Source organism: Scyliorhinus canicula, chromosome 17 (assembly GCF_902713615.1).
Source record: "Scyliorhinus canicula chromosome 17, sScyCan1.1, whole genome shotgun sequence".
In the NCBI taxonomy this organism is placed as follows: Eukaryota; Metazoa; Chordata; class Chondrichthyes; order Carcharhiniformes; family Scyliorhinidae; genus Scyliorhinus; species Scyliorhinus canicula.
This window is the reverse complement of record NC_052162.1, coordinates 48,181,316-48,202,304: the sequence shown is the minus strand read 5'-3', so window position 1 is coordinate 48,202,304 and position 20,989 is coordinate 48,181,316. Positions and strand designations below refer to the sequence as shown.

The window sequence follows — 20,989 nt, the reverse complement described above, 5'->3', positions numbered from 1 at the left end:
TGGCTCCCTTCCCCAATGGCTCCTCAAAATCCCATGCTGACTCAATGCCAACTCACCCCATATCCAACATGGGCAGACCTCAGGAGTGTTGTGGAATTGAAGAAAATGAACTGCTAAAAATTTGATAGTGAAATAAACTATTGATAGTGAAATAAATTCATGAATCCACTCCCAAGCAAATCTTTAAAATCAGAAGTGATTTGGCTCTAATAAAAACAAATGTCTATTCATACCCTTAATTGTTTAATAGCCTCTTGAAGCTGTCAATCAAACTGTAAACTCAGAAGCTCCTGTTGAGATAATTGCAGCTTTTGCAACTCAACTAAGCATTGATAACAAAGGAAGTATCAACAAAAAAACTCGACACAAACTGCTCAAACAGATGTAACACCAGCAATAATCACGGATAGCTGCAGCCAATGTTTATTTACTATTTAAAGAGCAGAGATCTAAAACTCTCAGATCATGAGAGTCAAAGAGACCTTATCCACGTTTTAAGAGTGTTTACATCCACTCCAGAAATTTGTGACTCCCACACTGTGGTTAATTTCCTTGCAACAGCTTGGATTTGTTTCAACTGAGCACAACATTCAAATGGCTGTGCTGAGTTTGGGTTTCCTTCCTGTGTGATCATGCCTGTCACCTTTCTCTTAATGGCAAAAATGGGATTTAAAAATAAATGGTACTGGACCTCTGCATCTGGGTCCTGCACACAATTTTTTAAAAATGCGTAAAATTTTTTTTTTCATTTTCCCAATTGAGGGCCTATCTACCTACCCTGCATTTCTTTAGGTTGTGGGGGTGAGACCCACGCTGACACAGGTAAAATAGAATATAGAACATTACAGCGCAGTACAGGCCCTTCAGCCCTCGATGTTGCGCCGACCTGTGAAACCAATCTTCAACCCATCTACACTATTCCATTATCATCTATATGTTTATCCAATGACCATTTAATTACCCTTAATGTTGGCGAGTCCACTACTGTTGCAGGCAGGGCATTCCACGCCCTTACTGCTCTCTGAGTAAAGAAGTTACCTCTGACATCTGCCCTATATCTATCGCCCCTCAATTTAAACCTATGTCCCCTTGTGCTAGCCATCACCATCCGAGGCTCTCACTGTCCACCCTATCTAACCCTCTGATCATCTTGTATGCCTCAATTAAGTCACCTCTTAACTTTCTTCTCTCTAACGAAAACAGCCTCAAGTCCCTCAGCCTTTCCTCATAAGATTTTCCCTCCATTCCAGGCAACATCCTGGTAAATCTCCTCTGCACCCTTTCCAATGCTTCCACATCCTTCCTATAATGCGGCGATCAGAACTGCACGCAATACTCCAAATGCGGCCGCACCAGAGTTTTGTACAGCTGCAACATGACCTCATGGCTCCGAAACTCAATCCCTCTACCAATAAAAGCTAACACACCGTATGCCATCTTCACAATCCTATCAACCTGGGTGGCAACTTTCAGTGATCTATGTACATGGACACCGAGATCTCTCTGCTCATCCACACTATCAAGAATCTTACCATTAGCCCAGTACTCTGTATTCCTGTTACTCCTTCCAAAATGGATCACCTCATACTTTTCTGCATTAAACTCCATTTGCCACCTCTCAGCCCAGCTCTGCAGCTTATCTATGTCCCTCTGTAACCTGCAACATCCTTCCGCACTGTCCACAACTCCACCGACTTTAGTGTCATCTGCAAATTTACTCACCCATCCTTCTCCGCCCTCCTCCAGGTCATTTATAAAAATGACAAACAGCAGTGGCCCCAAAACAGATCCTTGTGGTACACCACTAGTAACTGAACTCCAGGCTGAACATTTCCCATCAACCACCACCCTTTGTCTTCTTACAGCTAGCCAATTTCTGATCCAAACCGCTCAATCATCCTCAATCCCATGCCACCGTATTTTCTGCAATAGCCGACCATGTGGAACCTTATCAAATGCTTTACTGAAATCCATATACACCACATCAACTGCTTTACCCTCGTCCACCTGTTTGGTCACCTTCTCAAAGAACTCAATAAGGTTTGTGAGGCATGACCTACCCTTCACAAAACCGTGTTGACTGTCCCTAATCAAATTATTCCTTTCTAGATGATTGTAAATCCTATTCCTTATAATCCTTTCCAAGACTTTGCCCACAACAGAAGTAAGGCTCAGTGGTCTATAGTTACCGGGGTTGTCTCTACTCCCCTTCTTGAACAAGGGGACAACATTTGCTGTCCTCCAATGTGCAAACTCCACACGGAAGTGACCTGGGGCCAGGATTGAATCCGGGTTCTCGAAGTCATGATACAGCCGTGCTAACCATTGCGGCACCCTGATGCTAAAATGTATTTTTATTGACTTTTTCAAGTTTTTACAAGTATAGCTTTAAAACAAAAGAAATGGAGAATAAAGCCACAAGAATCAATGCAAAACAGGGACAGCACATAAAAGAAGTCATTACAAGCATAGGAACAAATGGACTGGATAAGTCGGGGACAACATCCTCCACAGATACAAGATACATCTGCACTGAAACAGGACGCAGTCAACAACAGAGTTACATCATACCCATAGTAAGAAAAATAGCAGAGGAATTAAAAATCCGAGAGTCCCAGGGCTAAGGAGAAATTCCACTAATACTCACAACTCAATCCAACTCCCTTCCAGGCCCATAACGATGCAGACAATCATCACATAACTGCAGTACAACGAGGAAAGGACTGGGTACCACAGGCCCAAGGAAATATCAGACCTCAAACCCAGGCTCTCCCATAGAAAATTAAGAAAAGAGCAAAGGGTAAGGAGCAAAGACCTGAGCTACCAAACCCTCTCCGCCGAGTCCCAGGTCCTAAGGAGATGCAGGACCAAAAAGCAAAGAGACATCCCCTCGGGGATACCAGGAGAGCCATGTGGCCCGAGGTTAGGAAGGATATCATCAGATCCTAGTTGGAAGGGTGGAATCCCGTAACAGAGAAAAAGGAGCATTTAAGGCACTCCCCAAAGAGGGGCACTATGGGAGGTAGGGCCAACCCACTTCCCCCAGCACCAGGAACCCATCCCAACAACCAGGCCCAGTCAGGAAAAAAGGGTAGGGCTACCATAAGACAAATTATCAACTAGGCCCTCTTAATAATCCAGAGCATTGAGACCTGCCATTGTAGCATCACCAGACTTAACTCAGGGAGAAAACAAAGTACAAAGTGAGGGACACAGCAGAAGGCACATTGCGAGGTCCGTCAAAGGAAGATAAAAGGATAAACAGCAAGAACTAATCAATAGGACTACCCGAGTTACTGCCGGAAGCATTCCAAAGTAGACGAGAGCCTGCTATCAAAAGCACTGGGGGACTTCACTCCTTCCCTGGGGAAAAAAATAAAAACTAGAGAAATCTTGGGCACAACGCTTGGTCTGTCCCAAAATCATTGGCCACCTTATGGGCAACTTGAAAGAGAGCACCCCTATTCCTTGGGTCAACAGGATATCAACTGCAGCGCCGGGCCTCGCCTAGCCCACCCCAGACATCCAGGCGCCCTCAACTGGCCACTACTTTTAAAGGTCAGCGAGCCTTCCTGATTCTGTGAAAAGCTGGCACTGTGTGAATCTATGCTTGTGTGTGTCTTTGCATTCTATCAATTGGTCGGTGTTCCTTTCAACTTGCTCAGTGCTCATTTTGTCTCCTGATTAAAATAGCTTAATCCAGTAACAAACACTTTATATGGATCGATATTGTTACATGGTTGATTTCCATGGTCAGAATGTATCGGCGGGCGGGGCCTCTGAGTCAGCACGTCCATTACACCTTGAAATCACATCTCTTACTCTCTTGATGTAAGTGGACCTCAATGTTACCAACTGCATACTTTATTCTCTAATATTTAGCTATACAATGGCACGACATGAAAGCTTGAACAGTAAAATCTTGTCTGTGTGTGTGTGTGTTGGACACTGTGATCTCACACCTGTCCCCATATCTTCTATTTGATCTGCTATGTGGGAAACATGCTTTGGTTAGGCACTTCATCTAATTCCAGCTACTGGATTTAAACCACATTGCCAGACAGCTTATGGGTTGTACAGAATTAATTCTGTCAGACAAGTGTAATTTAACAACAATACCTTAATTAATTCAAAATCCCTTCTGTGTCAAATAAGCAAAGAGTTGAAATGCACACTATAAATAACTTCAAACTCTTTAGCAATCCTTTATAAAGGTTAAAACTCATACGAAAACAATGCCCAAAGAGTAAAGTAATGAATAAAGGAAGGTAGGTAAAAAGCTCAACTGAAAAAAACTGACGCAGACTTGAGCCACTATCCTGATATTTTTTCCCCAGGTCAAATTGACAAGTAACATTTCCAATGCAAGCTAAAAGTAATTGTCAATAATATGCGTATTCATACTTATAGGCATGACTGTTTGGTGCTGAAAATTCCAGGAATGTGTTTTCTTTGAGATTCTTGTTGCTGTATTGTCAACATGGCTTTGAATTATCCACATTTTCTGCAGTAGCTATTGTTCAGTTGGGTTTTGTGCTCTTTCCAGCATTCACATCTGGATACGAGTGATGTATTTATCTGGATGTTTGGCACAGGTCCTACCCACCCGGTTACCAAAGGTCACGCTTTGTCATTTGTGGTGCCCATTTTTGTTCAAGCATGGATATAAAATCTTGCTTCTCCTCCCCACATGCCTATAGCCTTGATGATCTCTTGTGTTCTGGAAGCATTTATTAGTGCTTGGCTTTAGATAGAACAAGGTTTAATGCAGTTGGAGCTGGAGGGGTTAGTTTGAGAGCAATTTGGTAATGCTGCAGTCCAAGTTGTTTGCTGCCAATCCCGCCATCTCCACTGTCAATCAAAGCTAAATTGGTAAATGCCCATTGTAGAACTGTGTACCTATCAGCTACTGTTCAAACATGAGTTGACCTCCAAATGGCGAACATTACAGGTGTTAAAATTGATATCATGCCACAAAGATAAGAAGAACAACATCACAAGATAGATCCACTCCTATAACTAGGTAAAGATTTTGCCAGAAAACGTGCTTCAGTGGCTGTCAGCATATGGACTGGCTTTGATATTCATCCCACATTCAATTTACCTGCTGACACCACCTGGCTTACACATGAAAATGGCCAGTTGAATGAAGTACTAGACTGCTGCCAGGATGTGTGGAACCAATTTGAGCATGCTCCAGTGTTGGCTGGGACTTATGGATAAGTCCAGGAAGCAGAAGGGAGTTGGTTGAGAGGGAGGCACCTCTGTTCCCACTGGCTCCAGATTAACGTGCACTTAAAAATAGTTACCTCCCAGCCATTTCCATGCACTTTAGTAGCTTCTTTATGTGCTACTGGTTAAGCAGTCGTAGAGTCCGGAAATGCAGTTGTAGCTTGAGAGCGCGCAATATTTGGCTATTTCTAACAGATGTGGCAAATTAGTCGGCAAATGTGTGCATGGGAAATGAATTCAGGAATCAGGCCCAGCAAATTTAATTTAAATATTGAAATGAGGGCTGCGATCATTTGAGGCAATGTAATACTAAAATGAGGGCTGCGATCATTTGAGGCAATATCTATTGCTGCCTTAAAACAGGTCCTGCCACGTTGAATAACAGCGGTATGGGTATTTGCAGAAATCTGGTACAGGCCTTCCCATTGCTAAAATATGTCACTGCATTGCCTGCTTTACGGCCACAGACTTGGTGCAACAAAGTTGAACTCCTGCCCCATGGACCATTTAGTCTATAGGGTTCCATACTGCTTGGCATTCTCTCAATGAGCCAGAAGAGGGAGCTCCGAGAGTGATCTGCTACACTGAGTGCAAAAATTTTCTCTATGCATATGTCCATATTCTTCAGTCGTTACCCTTGTCACCTTCAGAGAACCAAGAATTACAAATATAAATAAATATGCAGCTTACCCCGTTTTGGCAAAATTTGTCCAGTATGTCATGACAACAGCACTAAGCATCACATCATTTTTGGAAAAGTTGCATGGGAATATATCAGTCGGCCCAACCATAGGGATCCCAAAAACATAAGGTACTTCATCACCATGGGCTGCATCAGACCAGGCTGGTTTCATGTCACTCTGACAGTGATGGTAGAAGGCGTAGAAATATGTAGGAGAGCCATAACGAGCATGCAGATCAGCTGTCACCACTGCAGGCTCCACCCACTGATGATCAGTAAAAAGAGCCACCAAGGTTTTCCGTCGTGTCTCAGGATTGTCACGGTCTGCCCAATCAGTGTACATGAATTTGATTGTTTCCCGAAGTGTGTCCTTTCCCTCAGGGTAGCCGTAAAGATTATCCACAAACTTAGAAACAGTAAAATCAAAGTCACTTCCAGATATCCCATCATCCTGATCTACTATCCATTCCACAAACTTGAATCCTTCTCCTTGATTGACTCCCAACATGATGTCATAATTTAGAAACTCTCCCTGCTCCATCAGAATTTCAGGATCATCCGGTATAACATCTCCATCGATGACTGGGCCAAATGCAACATGATACTGTGCTGGTTTGATGTCCTGTTCTACTAGTTCCCTGAAGGATTTCTGCCTCAGACAGTCCACCATGTCAAGAGTATCCAGCATGTTGCAGCCCACCTTCTCCGCGAGTAACCTTGTGTATTTTGCTGGTTGGTAATTCACTGCCCAGCTTGATAAGGCTGACCCACTCTGAATAATCGCTCTTTGGAAAAGGCCTGAAGACAAAATCAGAGAATACACGGTTAAAAAATAAGAACTTTAGGAAAACGTATTAGGCCCACAAATTAATTGCTTTGTCAGCGAACAATTCCACTTGCTCACATTCTCCCTCTATTTCTTCATTACTCCTCATTTTTCAGAAATGCACCATTTATACTGCACACTTTTAATGTCCTTCCAATGATAGCTTTCTTTAGTTCAACTCATAGTTTAGTTCTTGACAAGAATTCCATAACCGTGCCCAATTCTGCTTCACTCCTAGCAGCTTGTTCAGGCTGAACTCAACATTGCACATGTCATGCCTGGTTGACCATGAGCTGAAATTCAAAGCTTATATCTTATCCTCCACTTCAATAACACCGAGTGCCTTCATTGCAACTTATCTAACTGTTCCTCAAACCTCAACGCTGGACTTGTAAAACACCAACTTACATAAACTCCCACTCACCAGAACCCTGTCACCTGCAGCCTATTCCATTCTATATTTAATTTGTTATCATTCTGCCTTTGTGAACCTTCATATCCCAACCCACTGACTTCAGAATCCTCATCCTTATTTAACATTTCATTAATTACATCACTCTATCCTGCAACCCCCGTGCCACTATTTCAATAAACATCCCAGAATTCTCCATCTCTGACCCAGTGGCAGGACACCATCATCAGAGGTGGCGGTAAACTGTCAGGCAGGGGTGCCTCTGGCTGCACCCAACATTGACTCTGAATGCCATGGTATTGGGTCAAAAATGAACATGGCAACCTCCAGCTGATTACCAGCGATCAGCTTCAGTCAGGTAATGAATCAATACTTCTGCATGTTGAACAGAACTTGGAAGAAGCATGGAGGGTAGCGAGAATATCTCATTCAAAGCATGGCTCATTAACACTGTGAGCTAACAAATGCCTGAAGGATATTGCTGCCAAACTGAACTTGTAGCAAGTGGTGAGAAATTCAACAGGAGGGGGAATGAACACTTGAACTAATCTTCACCAATTTAGCAGTTGCAGATGCATTTTTCCATGTCAATATTGGTTGAGGTGACTACTTTACAGTCCTTGTGGAAATGAAGTACTGCCTTCACTGCCAATATCATTTTCAGAACAGAACTGTCAGCTCAAAACTAGGTATCCATGAGGTGCTCTGGGATATCTGCAACAGTAAAATTGTTTTCCACCATAATCCATAGCCTGGCATAACCAAAGGAAGGTGGTTCTGATTGCTGGAGGCCAACACTCTCAACTCAGGGTATCACAGTAGTAATTTTGCAGACCAGTTTCCTTGGCCCAAGCATTATCAAATATCTTCCTTCCATCATAAGGTAAGAAGGAGGATTGCATGTTCATGATTGCTCAGAGTTCATCTATTTCCAACTCCTCATAATGGATCAATCCATGCTTGCATCTATCAAGATCTCGACAACATTCAGGCTTAGACTGGTATGTAGGGCAATTAACATTCGTAGCACACGAGTCTCTAGCAAGGGAGAGTCAAGCCACTTTCCCTTGACATTAATGGCATCACTAAATGTACATTCCCTGTAACTCCCTCCGCTGTAATGGATTCCTGTAATATGGTGCCATGGCCAGTTCGTTCATCCACCCTGGAGTCTCCAGCCTCATCCAAACAAGCTGAAGAAAACCTCGTACCTTTGTTGGACAATTGCAAGGGCTGAGTCTCCGGCACTCCTGTCCCCTCTGGGTCCCCTTATCTGTCTCACTTGCCTTCACACCCTGCTGTCCCTCACCAATGACCAAATCGGGAGACCCTACCTTAAAGGGTGTGACTAACCTTCCTCCCTCTTGATGTGCCCCAGTGTCTCCAGTTCAGCCTCCAACACAATAGCTCGGAGCCAAAGTTGCTGCACTGCAAACAGTTACTGCAGATGTGTTTGTCCTGGATTGCACTGGAATCCAGAAGCTCCCACAGCCTGAAATTGCAGTGTATCACCTGCCCTGCCATCTCCAATTATTTAATAATTGCTAATTAATTAATTTAAAATTAATAAAACTTACTCCTCCCAATAGGTTTTGGCACTGACAGTAAACCTTACATTACTGATAAAACAACAGCACATACAATACTGATAAAACTTACAATTTCTAACAATATCAGTTCCTCATTAACCTGTTCATTCTGCTGCACCAAAGTGAAAATCAAATACTGGATGCTGAAAAAGAAGTAAAAAGCACCTCCTCTCGCCCTTTCCCAACTCCCCACTCAGCAAACTTCTTGAAACCTAAAGGACCTCCCTTCCCCTCTGAACCTAATTCCTACTTTGAACTAAATTCCCAAATATGCTCATCCGTTCTCTATCTCACTCAGGCCAAACAATCTCCTCACTAATTGTGTACCTCTTACTGACTCCCTTTCCAATTATTGGCCCTTGTCTTCTGTCACCTCCTTCAGCTTCTGAATTACTTCCCAATTAGTGGTTAGCACAGCTGCCTCACAAAACTAGGGAGCCGGGTTTGATTCCGGCCTTCGGTGACCTGTGTGTGGAGTTTGCACATTCTCCCCGTGTCTGCATGGCCGGAGACTCGATGGGCTGAACAATATCTTCTGCACTGTGGAGATCCTATGGACTCTAATTAATTGCTTTTTGCTGTTTCTGCCACATTAACAATTATATAAGTAAAATAAGCTTTTTGGACATTGTCTTTATTCAGACCTACCCATTTTCCCACCTGTGAGTCTGATACGTAAACCAAGAGTTACAGAATTGTAGAACAAGTTCCCAGTTCTATTGAAGCAGAAATATTAGAAAGCGTAACAAAGAAGCTACGACTGCTGGTTTCTCTCACCGACGTCAGCAGGATGTACCCTTTTGTTCCTTCATCAATGAAACACACAACTTCTGAGCCCATAACAATGGATTACAGAAAAGCTAGAAAGCCAAGAGGCATTTTACATTAACAGTCCTCACCCACAGTGTTACCTTTTTACTTAAGTGACAAAAATATTAAGGGATTTGCAATGCATTACGTATTATTGGCATTAGAAAAGGTCTGTGTTTTCCCACTTCCCAATAGTTTCAAATTCCTTATATTTTATTTAATAAAATAGTCTGCCTCGCCTTCCTGCCACAATGCAATTATACTTTTCATTTAGTCCCGTTAGCTTCAACACTATTTCCAAAGCAAACTTTGTGGTAACTGTGACTGATCTATTTAAAAAAAAAAACCTTTTCAAAAAACTGAGGATGACCAAATTGGATTAGGAATCACATTACTTTTTGGGCAGAGTTTGGATATTTGAAGAAGGGGACGGATGTAATGTAAATAAGCACAAATGACAACATAATAATCACCAAGGATTGTTGTGCGATCTGAGGTTATTTCAAGAGTGTTGGACTTTTAACCTGCTGGTGCAATGTTATTATTGGCATGTTACCGTCAATGAAGAATACTCCTCTGGTGAGAAATGTTTCTTCCACAAGAAGCAAGAGCACCGGTTTACTGATGTTTGCAGATTGTAGATGCTGCAGAATATTGTTTGCTTACAGAACAACAAAGCCTACGGGCATGATCCTTCCAAATGGTTTTTAAGTGTGGCAGCGAGCGGAAACTGCTGCGAGCTTCCCGGTGCTCGGCCCGGCGAGACCGGCACAGCAATACAAGGTTAATTGTTCCACTTAATGGGGCCCCACGGGCTTCACAGCCCAAACGGAGGCTTGCCAGCCGATTCGCCGGGACTGCGCTTGCCTTCCACCAGATAACAAGGTAGAGCAGCACATAAACTGCTCTTGCACAGCCAACCCCATTCAGCTCGCGGCCATGGCACTGAGATGACCGGCCCCACGATTCAGGGATGCAGACCAAGGGATGCTCCTCGAGGCGTTGGCCCACCCATGCCAACCCCTCCTCAAAACCTCTTGCCCACCCCCCCCCCCCCCCAACAGCCCCTTCCTCATTCCCGCCCCCCCCCCCCCCCTAACTGAACCATGCGTGCGGCTAACGATGCCCACTCTGTGTCTCTGCAGGATAAATTGTCCCACAACCGTCGAGAGGGCGTTCAAATTGGAGGGGAGGGGTGCAGGACATCAGAATCCTCACCACCTTTGAGGAACGGGCCCTGGTGTTTTCAGGGGTGGCTGAGGATCCAGCGGTCACCAACACACAGCGCAGAGGTGAGGATCCACCGGGTACCACTCATCTGGACTGTCACATGTGAATTGTTATTGACATACTGAATGACCTATCCCTCCCACTGACCACATGTCCATTCTCCCGCAGAATCTCCAGCCGACAGCGCTGGCCCATCCGGGGTGGTTCCACCCCGCCCCCTTCCCAGGAGAACTCGGAGGAGAGCTCCGAAGGTGCCATCATCGACGTGTCACAACTTTCATCCCCACCCTCCACCAGAGTAGAAACACGCACCTCGGTGGGAAACATTAGTGGACAGATTTCTAGGGGAAATTCTGGTGAGCATCACATGGTTGCAGATGCAAATCGGTGGAGGCAGGAATGCCCAGGCGGGACAGCGGTCAGAGGTCTGCTGGATCCCAGGACTTAGCCGGGTCCCAGTCAGAAGCTGAGCCTCTGGAACACTGTTATCCAGAGCTGATGTAGACGTTAGGGTGTAGCCGTGACATTCAGAGGGAGATGTCAGCGACACTCCAGCAAGTCTAAAGCCAATTGGAGGAGTTCCAGAGGCTAGGGAAGGAGATGGCGCCAGTAATGCATGGCACTGAGGCCAGTATTACTAAGGTGGCAACTGCAGTGGAGAGCCTGATGCACGACGTTAGCAGCATGAGTGAAGGTGTCCAAGGTGTGGCACCTTCGGTGACGGCAATGGCTGAAGGCCTCGGTAGACTCACTAGGGGAAATGACCCAGTACTAGGCGGACCTTGATGAGGTGCTGCAGGACGCGGCCCAGTCTCAGATAGGAATTCCTGAGGTACTGCGTGTCATAATATACATCTATGTATATAATGGAGTGCAGTCAGGCAGTGATTGACACACAGGATGACCAGTAAGCACACAGAACAGAGCAGCCAATCACCAGACAGGGCACTACCACTATAAAGCCAGAGGGCACTAAGTTTCCCGCTCTCTTTGGACCCAGCCACTGAGACAGTCAGAGTTTGTGAGCTAGTCAGTGCAAACACCATGTGGTAGCTAGTGAGTCTGGTCAGGCTAGTATCAGGTCTCCACTCAAGTCAGCATAGTGTCAACCCACAGTTGAACAAAATCGTGTTGCACCTTATCAAGTGTTGGAGGTCTGTCTCTCGCTACACTGCATCAAGTGCAGTCCACATCGACCCAGTCTGCCCAACACCACTGCGGAGCTTGCCCCAGTCGCAGGTGGGCATTGGCGAGGTACCGCAGGGCATGTCCCACTCACTGAGGAGCATTGCCGAGGGAGTCTACACCATGGTACAGACATTGGGGAGCCGCCAAGGTTGGTGGAGCCAGATATTGCACAGGCAGCCGGGGCTCAATCCAGCTGCCCTGTGGTCCCGAGGTCAACTCCGGGGACTTATGAGCACCGACTTGGAGGAAGGGGTGCTGGGTGCCATCCCGGACCCATCCCTTAGAGTGGTGACGGTGGCCACTAGCACTCAGATTGCACACTACTGACGATCTTGCATCTTGCAGTCAGCACCTGGGACACAGTGGCACTGCTGTGCATGTGCGGCCAAGTGTGGCAGAGCCCTCAGCCACAGCGGATGCCCGCCAGGGTCATAAAAGGCCTGGGGGGCTCCCGCTCACCAGACCCCAGGCCCTATATCCATAATACCTGCACATAACATTACCTGGACTCCTCCCCATTACCCTCACCCACTCTCCCACTGTGGACATGTGTCTGGGACTGGATTTTTTGATGTTGGCTGCTGTGTCCATGGTTTTGCCTCACGCAGTATTCATGCACAGTGTCCAGGCATCATGGTCCGATAGGGATGGCCAGCAATAGCTTCCACATAGTAAACGGCTTGCCCACCCATGGGATGTGTTCACTTAACTATGATTGCCAACTCCCAGCTGCGACCACCCCTCCCCTCAGCTCCAAACATCCCCCCATGGCAGACCACACCAGCGGAGGGTAGACAACCCCACCGGTTGCCGCCCCCCTCCCCCCTCCCACCCCTATCTGAGTGCAGGCAAAGCAAGCCCAGTGCCCCAGGGCACTTTGGTTGTGAGCGAAGATGGCTGCTCACCTCCTCGGCTCCCCGCAGAAGCCTTTCTGGCAGGTTCACATTTTTAAAAAGGAGTATTAATCGATGTCAGCGTGACCACTCTCTGGTGAGGCCGCTGGATATGGGGTGGCTCCCGTTAACTGTTATGGAAATAGGGTTTGATTGATGATTTGTGGTTTCGCACCACACTATGGTGGGATCCCTATTTCGCCTACGGGGGTGGGCTGGTTTTATCGCTAACGGTTTGGTTCCCGGTGAGGTTCTCGTTTTTAGCCTCTCTCGCTATTCATCGGCCTCGTCGCTCTCTCGCTCAAGCGCAACGAGACCACTGAATCGCACAATTCTAAAGCCTTTTATTATATTCTCAATGGCGTACGCATAACTTGGTTTCCTCTTCCACATCAAACACTTCTCCCTTCAACAACTCTTAATCATTGAGAAAGCCCAAACTTATCGAAGGTTAAATACTTAAATACTAATAACAGCTTCTTCGCTTCCACTTTATCATGTTACACACAAAGGTTTGTCATCTGATAGCGATCCGTCTTACCTCTAGTCTCTGATCCCTCTCCCTCATGGCATTTTATGTTGCTATTTCATCAATATTACCATAATTAATGCTTCTCTGATTGTCCAATATATAGCTATGCATGTTTTTCCTCCTTTTTGTCTGCCCACTGTAATGATTTCAAGGTTCATTCTCCCTCCTCCTGAAATGAGTATCAGGCTCACTGCTGTGGTGGGGGAAGGGGATAGTGGTCGCCTGACGCAAAGGTGTTGGTGGGCTTCTGCCAGATATCCTTGCCAAAAGCTCAAAAAAGCAGGTTAAAGTTCAAGACAGTGGCAGTGATGCATGACGCCACAAGCAAGTCACCCAGGTGATTAGAATAGGATAGCTGCCCTGTTTCCACTGGGCGGGTCAGGTTAAAACTGCTCCTTTAATGTATTAAAATGGAAGATAGTCTGCATGCTCATGATACCAGCCTCCAGCTAATCTTAATGACTCTGCCTGGAATAATTCCAATGAGAATTTTACGCTGCGTGGAAAATGATCCATTTTATTGATAGCTTGATAAGCAGATTTCTATGTCATAAACTTCACAACCCTGTTAACCAAACAAGAATTGCAGTTTGGAACTCTAATGAGTAGTATACCATAAATATTTTAAATTGTAAAGATCGATTGTTAAGCTAAGTTTTTGTCTTTCTTCTGATTTCCTTCTCTCCACATCAAATCTCCATTTACAAAGTGCAGTAATTCCCACGCATACAAGTTCAAAGTACTCTGATCCCAATACCCAGCTCTTGTCTACTAAGTTCTAAATTATTTCTGCAAATCTTGGCTCTCTGATTCATTTCCAGTCTCCCAGCTCTTACGTGCAGAGCTCAGGCTCCCAATTCTCATTTCACCTACTGTTGACTCATGATCAGCTGCCAGATCCAGTGGCTTCCTTTATCTCTGTCTACGCATTATTTTGATTAACGGAGGGTTCAACTTTAGACATTCTGACAAGGACACCTGTCAATTACATTGGATAGAGCGGCCAGTGAAATAAATGACACACTCCCCACACTCTGATATGTATATAGGGCTCAGGAAGATGTGAGGCAGGATTTTACACTCCCACCCGTGGGTTTTGAAATGGGTATGTTGATGGGGCATGGTGTTGATGGGGTCCTGTAAACGATTTACCCACTCAGCCTCCACTCACCTCCAGTTTTCTGTGGAGTGGTAGAGGCACCGGCTGGCCTGCCTACCTTGGGTCCAAGGAGACCCATAAGCTACCAATTGCTGGTCACTTAAGGGCCTCACCTGGTCCCTGCCACTATATCACCCATGGCAGGGGGAAGCCCACTCCAAAGGGGTAGCTTGGCAGCTTTTGCTGGTGTCAGGCAAGGGAGGGGAACCTCCTTTGGGGGTCCCCTGCACCCATTGGAGATAACCCCTCAAGGTCATATTCTCCCTTTAACCCTTCCCCACTGATTTCGTAAGGCTTGCTCCATGCACCCCCTCACCCCCAAATTCTCTCGCTGAGTTTTCCAGCCTGACTCACCTGAAGACAGGCCTCCAATAGCTGCTTTTCGTCAAGGACTGCCTGTAGTCCCAACAGTGGCCAGCACTCAAACCTGGTGCTGCTGGAACTACAGAGCTGCTGACCGATGCCCTCTAAGGTGAGACTTCCTCCCAAGATAGGGCCTCAACTTCAGCAAATTAACGCTGCTCCAAGCTGGGGGGTTATGAAGGTGGCTTTATCCTGGGCAAGCTCACCACCGACTGTTTAGTCAGAGATGCAAGTACTATGTTGCGCTGTAAAATCCAGCCCATGGATTTGAATTTAATCTGAATTTCTGAATAAAAAGAACAGAGTTTAATCGGGAGAGAATTTCACTGGTCTGGGAACTGGTGTACGAAGTTTCACTGATGCTATTTGAGATGGAGTTTCCCAGGTCGGGATAGTGTCACTGATATATAGCAGTCAACAATTACTCAGAAATGTTCTGTGAAGCTATACCATTTACAATTAGCCCGGGTTGCTCCTGGTGCACATCCCGCTATTCTGGGAGAATGGCGGGACAGCCCCCAAACTGGGTCCATGCTGGGCGGCGGACAAAGCACAATGCTCCCAGCTCACTGCAGCCGGCGTAGTCTGGTTCATGCCCTCGCTGAGCAGTGAACCAGATTAATATACGAAAATAAGCATTTAAAAATGCTTTGGCAATTCACTGCCACTTTCAGATTGGGATCTCTGTGAAGCCGGACCTGCCAGTGTGTTTAGACACCGTCCTTCTCAGTGTTGGTGCAAAACCTGCCCACTGCCAAAGAATTTCAGAGTGCAGATGGATTGCGATCTGAATTGCTCCCAACCACCTGCCGGGACTCGTATCGAGTTTCCCCCTGGAGACTACACTTGGAAACATTTTGGAAGAATTCCGCCCTTTATTGATGAGTGGTACTTGAGGTGTGGTACTGGTCGAGTCTTTCAAAATAAATCTAAGATACACTTACAAGTGTTAAAACAGACTGCAGATACCACATGTTCAAGATATATCTGTGCTTGCGAGGTTGTAGAGGGTCACTGGAATACTCGTGAGTTCTTCACAGGAGAGGGGAATATCAGAAGGCCAAGATATTATGGCTGTACCATAGTACATCCGTCTCCCCTTGGCAATTCTCCGGCCTGCGATGGGCTGAGTGGCCGCCCATTTTAGGCCGGTCCTGCCGGCGTAAATTACAACAGGTACTTACCGGCGGGGCCTGGCTCCGCGGGTGGTCTCCGGGGTCCTCGGGGGGGGGATCTGGCCCCTGGGGGGGTGCCCCCATGGCGGCCTGGCCCTTGAACGGAGCCCACCAATCCGTGGGCAGGCCTGTGCCGTGGGTGTACTCTATTCCTCCCCCCTGGCCGGTGTAACAGTCTGCAATGGCCGGTGCGGAGATGAATTCCCCCCCCCCCCCCCCCGCGCATGCGCTCGAATGACGGCAGCACACGTTGGCACTCCCGCGCATGCGCCAACTCGCGCCGGCCGGTGGAGGCCCTTCGGCGCAGGTTGGTGTGGTGCCAAGTCCCTTTCGCGCCAGCCGGCTCGGCGCAAACCACTCTGACGCTGGCCTAGCCCCTGAAGGTGCAGAGGGTTCCGCACCTTTGGGGGCGGCCCGACGCCACTCCTTCGCGCCGGAGTTGCCCGCCCTGCTGGTTCGCGGAGAATCCCGCCCCTTATATCACTGCAGTGCATGTGAAGTCGGTACACCCACAGTGCTGTAAAAAGAGAGTTCTAGGATTTGGCGCTGAGACAGTGAGTAAGAAATTATTTAGTCACAAGTCAGGATGGTGTGTGACTTGGAGGACAACTTGCAGGTGGTGCCTATCCCATACATCTGCTGACCTTGTTCTTCTACATGGTAGTGCTTTCTGGTTTGGAAGGTGCTGTCAAAGGAGCCTTACTGAGTTGCTGCAGTGCATCTTGCAGATGATACTTACTGCTGCCAGTGGTAGAAGGAGAGAATGTTTAAAGTGGTGGATGGGATGTGAATCAAGCAGGATGCTTTGTCCGTGAAAAATGGCTGAACAGCTTCCACCTCCACTGCTTCAGATAACTATTAAGCATCTTCTGGCAAGACAGAATGCCGAATATGGAAGTACACCAACATGCAAGGATCACAAGCATATTTTCCCTCTTGAGTCAGCTGCGACTTTGTTGACTGGGCCATTTGAAACAACGGATGATGGTCACATTCCCAGAGATATGCTCTATGGCAAACGTGCTACTGGAAGAGGCCAATAGGTCATCTACATTTGCGATTCAATTATGTCTGCAAACAAGTGTTCGGGCTGACTGGGATTGGAGTTGGTGCATGCAAAGTCCTTGCTGCTGGCCAGCGCACCTGGAGGCACTCAGTCAATAAGGGTGTGGAAAAAGCAGAGGACAAAATAAATGACCAGATGGCAGAAGAGAGAGACAGTAAGAAGGAAAAAAACATGAGTTGATCTTGGCCCACTGCTATTCAACTGTCACTGCCACTTACAAATTGGCCTCTGCAGCCAAAACAGACTACATTCAATGTAGAAATGACATACACCCTTGGCACATCTGAGATGGGCAGATGTCCTGGGTGGTGTCAAGCTTCAGTGATGGTAATGCTGTTGAATGTCAAGGGGAGATAGTTGGACTCTCTCTTGTTAGAAAGAAATGATGATTGCCTGGCACACATGTAAGGTGAATTTTATTGTCATTTATCAGCTCAAGCCTGAATGTTTTCCAGGTGTTGCTGCATTGCAGACACGGTAGCATTGTGGATAGCACAATGGCTTCACAGCTCCAGGGTCCCAGGTTCGATTCTGGCTTGGGTCACTGTCTGTGCGGAGTCTGCACATCCTCCCCGTGTGTGCGTGGGTTTCCTCTGGGTGCTCCGGTTTCCTCCCACAGTCCAAAGATGTGCAGGTTAGGTGGATTGGCCATGATAAATTGCCCTTAGTGTCCAAAATTGCCCTTAATGTTGGGTGGGGTTACTGGGTTATGGGGATAGGGTGGAGGTGCTGACCTTGGGTAGGGTGCTCTTTCAAAGAGCCGGTGCAGACTCGATGGGTCGAATGGCCTCCTTCTGCACTGTAAATTCTATGATATCTATGTCTCAGTATGTGAGGAGTTGCAAAGTGTACTGAACCCTCCACAACAGAAATTAAAGCTCAGTGGCAAGTTCTGTCACTTTAGAATGTGAAGATTAATATGAATTATGCATGACCACCTCGGGAGCTAAGGCAACATCAATGAGTAGCCCGTAACCAAGCCCCTGTTTGTTCAGTTATGAACACAAGGTCGTGAAAAATTAAAAAAGAAACGAGCTTGAGTAAAAGCTTAAAGAACAGGTTGATTTGAGATACTAATTCATGGAAAGTTCTGAATTCTGGCAGCTGCATGAACTGTGCAGTAAGAGACAGCCTTTCACCAGGGGGTGTTATGCAAATGTCCAACTGTCCTCTGACCTTATCAAGTGAAGCATTAGCATACAATTAATTCCCCCCACCCCACAATTTCCTGCCAGCTGGCTACACGTTGGTGCCAGAATTTAGCTGTGAGAATGTGAAAGTGAATGATAGCACAAAGGAGCGGCCTTCCCAGCTCACTTTCCAACACAGCGTGCATAGTCATCTGCTGGAAAAATGGAAAATAAATTCTGACATAGCTACACAAGCATGGCCACAGTCCAAGGAATATGATAGCTCGAGTCCAAAGATGTGCGGGTTAGGTGGATTGGCCATGCTAAATTGCCCGTAGTGTCCTAATAAAAGTAGGGTTAAGGGGGAGGTTGTTGGGTTACAGGTATAGGGTGGATACGTGGGTTTGAGTAGGGTGATCATGGCTCGGCACAACATTGAGGGCCGAAGGGCCTGTTCTGTGCTGTACTGTTCTATGTTCTATGTTCTATGACTTCCACTCTCGTCCAGTCTCTTATTGACCATCACATTCAGTCAGAGTTCCGCTGGTACCACTTGCACACCTCAGAGTGACATAAACTTTCCACAATAAGATCTAGCGTATGTGCCAGACCTATTTCTTCCCATTGTGGTGTAAAATCAGTGATCATACTCAAAGCATAGCCTACATCATTGATATTTTTGTGCTAATGCCATTCTGGGTGCTAATCAGACTCTATTTCCTACATATATCACACATCAAACCAGATCAAGCACACGTAGGTTGATATGGCTGTAACAGCACTTGGTCTCAAAGCCTCAGAGGTATCTCTATGGATTTGAAGACTACTTCAAAATCAAAGGAATATTCGATTCTACTAGAAACAGCAAGGTTTCGGGTACTGAAATAAACGCAAGGGTGAATCAAATTAATACTCAGAAATTTGAGTCCCTCAAATTAAACCCAGCAGTTTTCATGTCTGTACGCTCAATCACCCTTCTTAGGAGAGATTAACCCAGGCTCTTTTTAAATATAAAAATTGATCCTGCATCAACAATCCATTCTTGGAGTTTGTTCCACTTAGGTATTGTCCTGAGTGGAAGGAACTTCCCTTTAATTATAAATCATGGCCGGAATTCTCCGGCCATTGAGGTTCTCTGTTCCCGCCAGCAGTGCACCGCCACCCATGGGTTTCCTGGCAACGTGGGGTGGCTTCAATGGGAATGATGCACGATCAATAACTCTCAAAACAAGGTTGGAGTACAATTGAAGGCTTTATTGGACTAAATGTTTCTCTCAACAGCGCAGGTACAGAATGCAGCAGCTGGGGAGACACAGACTCTTATACTCCGCCTTACTGGGCAGAACCAGTAGGCAGGCTTCACCAATGATCTTGCTGTCTCAGGTATCTCCCACACCAATGGTCTTACAGCCTCAACCTGGGTACCGTAATACCCCTAATACCGACTACCATAGGGAAATACCATTGACAAGCGACGGGAGTAGATTCTTGCTACCAGCGAATGGCGCGCTGCCAAGAAACAAGCGGCTGGGGGACGGGAGAATTTAGTCTTGTGAATTTTGCACTTGGGCCTTCCAGTCTTGTACTCAATGTCCAAGTGGCTACTTCTTTATTGAAACTTTTATGCTTTCATTATTTTTAAGATCCATTTGAAATGAAAAAATGAAATGAAATGAAAATCGTTTATTGTCACAAGTAGGCTTCAAATTAAGTTACTGTGAAAATTCCCTAGTCGCCACATTATGGCGCCTGTTCGGGGAGGCTGGTACAGGAATTGAACCGTGCTGCTGGCCTGCCTGGGTCTGCTTTCAAAGCCAGCGATTTAGCCCTGTGCTAAACAGCCCCTTCCATTTGAGTCTTCCCTTGATCTTCTTTTCCCCAGCTCGAGGTTCTCTTCATAATTCAAATCTCTAATCATTCTGAATTATTCTGTCCACTTTTATTCAAACCCACAACGGTGCATCTGTGTTTGAGGTTGCATAACCGAAACTATTCACTATCCTCTCGAATTGACCAAATGTGATGTGGTTGGAACAACGTCAATTTGTTCTGACATGTTGTTCAACACTCTTTAAAAGTAGTCAGTATTCAATTTTCTTTATCAATAATGGTTTCACAGGCCAAATTCTTTCACCTTTTGATTAAACATTACTCACAAGTCCTCAAAAAAAGAGAAAATGCAGCAAGGTTAACAGTCTAGTCAGCATCTTGAATGGAAAAAGACAGGTTATAACGTTTGGGTGCAGCCCTTCCCTTGACTGAAGAGCGAGTGACAGATATTTTAATAAGATTTTAGCATTCTCAGTTTTTATTTCAGGTTGACAGCCTTTGCAGTTTTTCATTTTTATTTTCCTTTACAGTCCAAAAACACTTAAGGGAACTGCTGCAAGCTTTTCAGAAAAAAAAAGTAATTCTTTGACAGCAGCTGCTGGTAATGATTCTGCGATTGCCTTTTACACCTCCCCTGGAGCCACCCTTTGTTTCTTGCCCCATTACCTCCCCCAGTTTGCCTTGCACCATCATCTCTATTGTTATGTAGGGCTCGATTTTACATTTCCAACCTGCTCGCAACAGGAGAGTCTGACAGCGTGTCAGGAACCCAGAGGTTTGAGCAGCAGGCATTTCAGTGCCTTTTTAACCTAATCAAGGTACTTGCATTTCACTTCGGGGATCCCTACCAATTAGAATGAGTGGGTGTGGTG

General features: G+C 46.1%; 1 protein-coding gene across 7 annotated transcripts in view; it reads right to left on the bottom strand.

The window, feature by feature from the left end:
* nlgn3a (neuroligin 3a) overlaps positions 1 to 20,989 on the bottom strand; it is a 336,056-nt gene that overhangs the window by 52,761 nt on the left and 262,306 nt on the right. For all 7 annotated transcript variants that reach the window (XM_038775279.1, XM_038775283.1, XM_038775282.1 and 4 more), the window contains one exon: positions 5,923 to 6,712. In XM_038775279.1, coding sequence (XP_038631207.1) covers positions 5,923 to 6,712 — 790 coding nt within the window. The remainder of the gene's footprint in view (positions 1 to 5,922; positions 6,713 to 20,989) is intronic.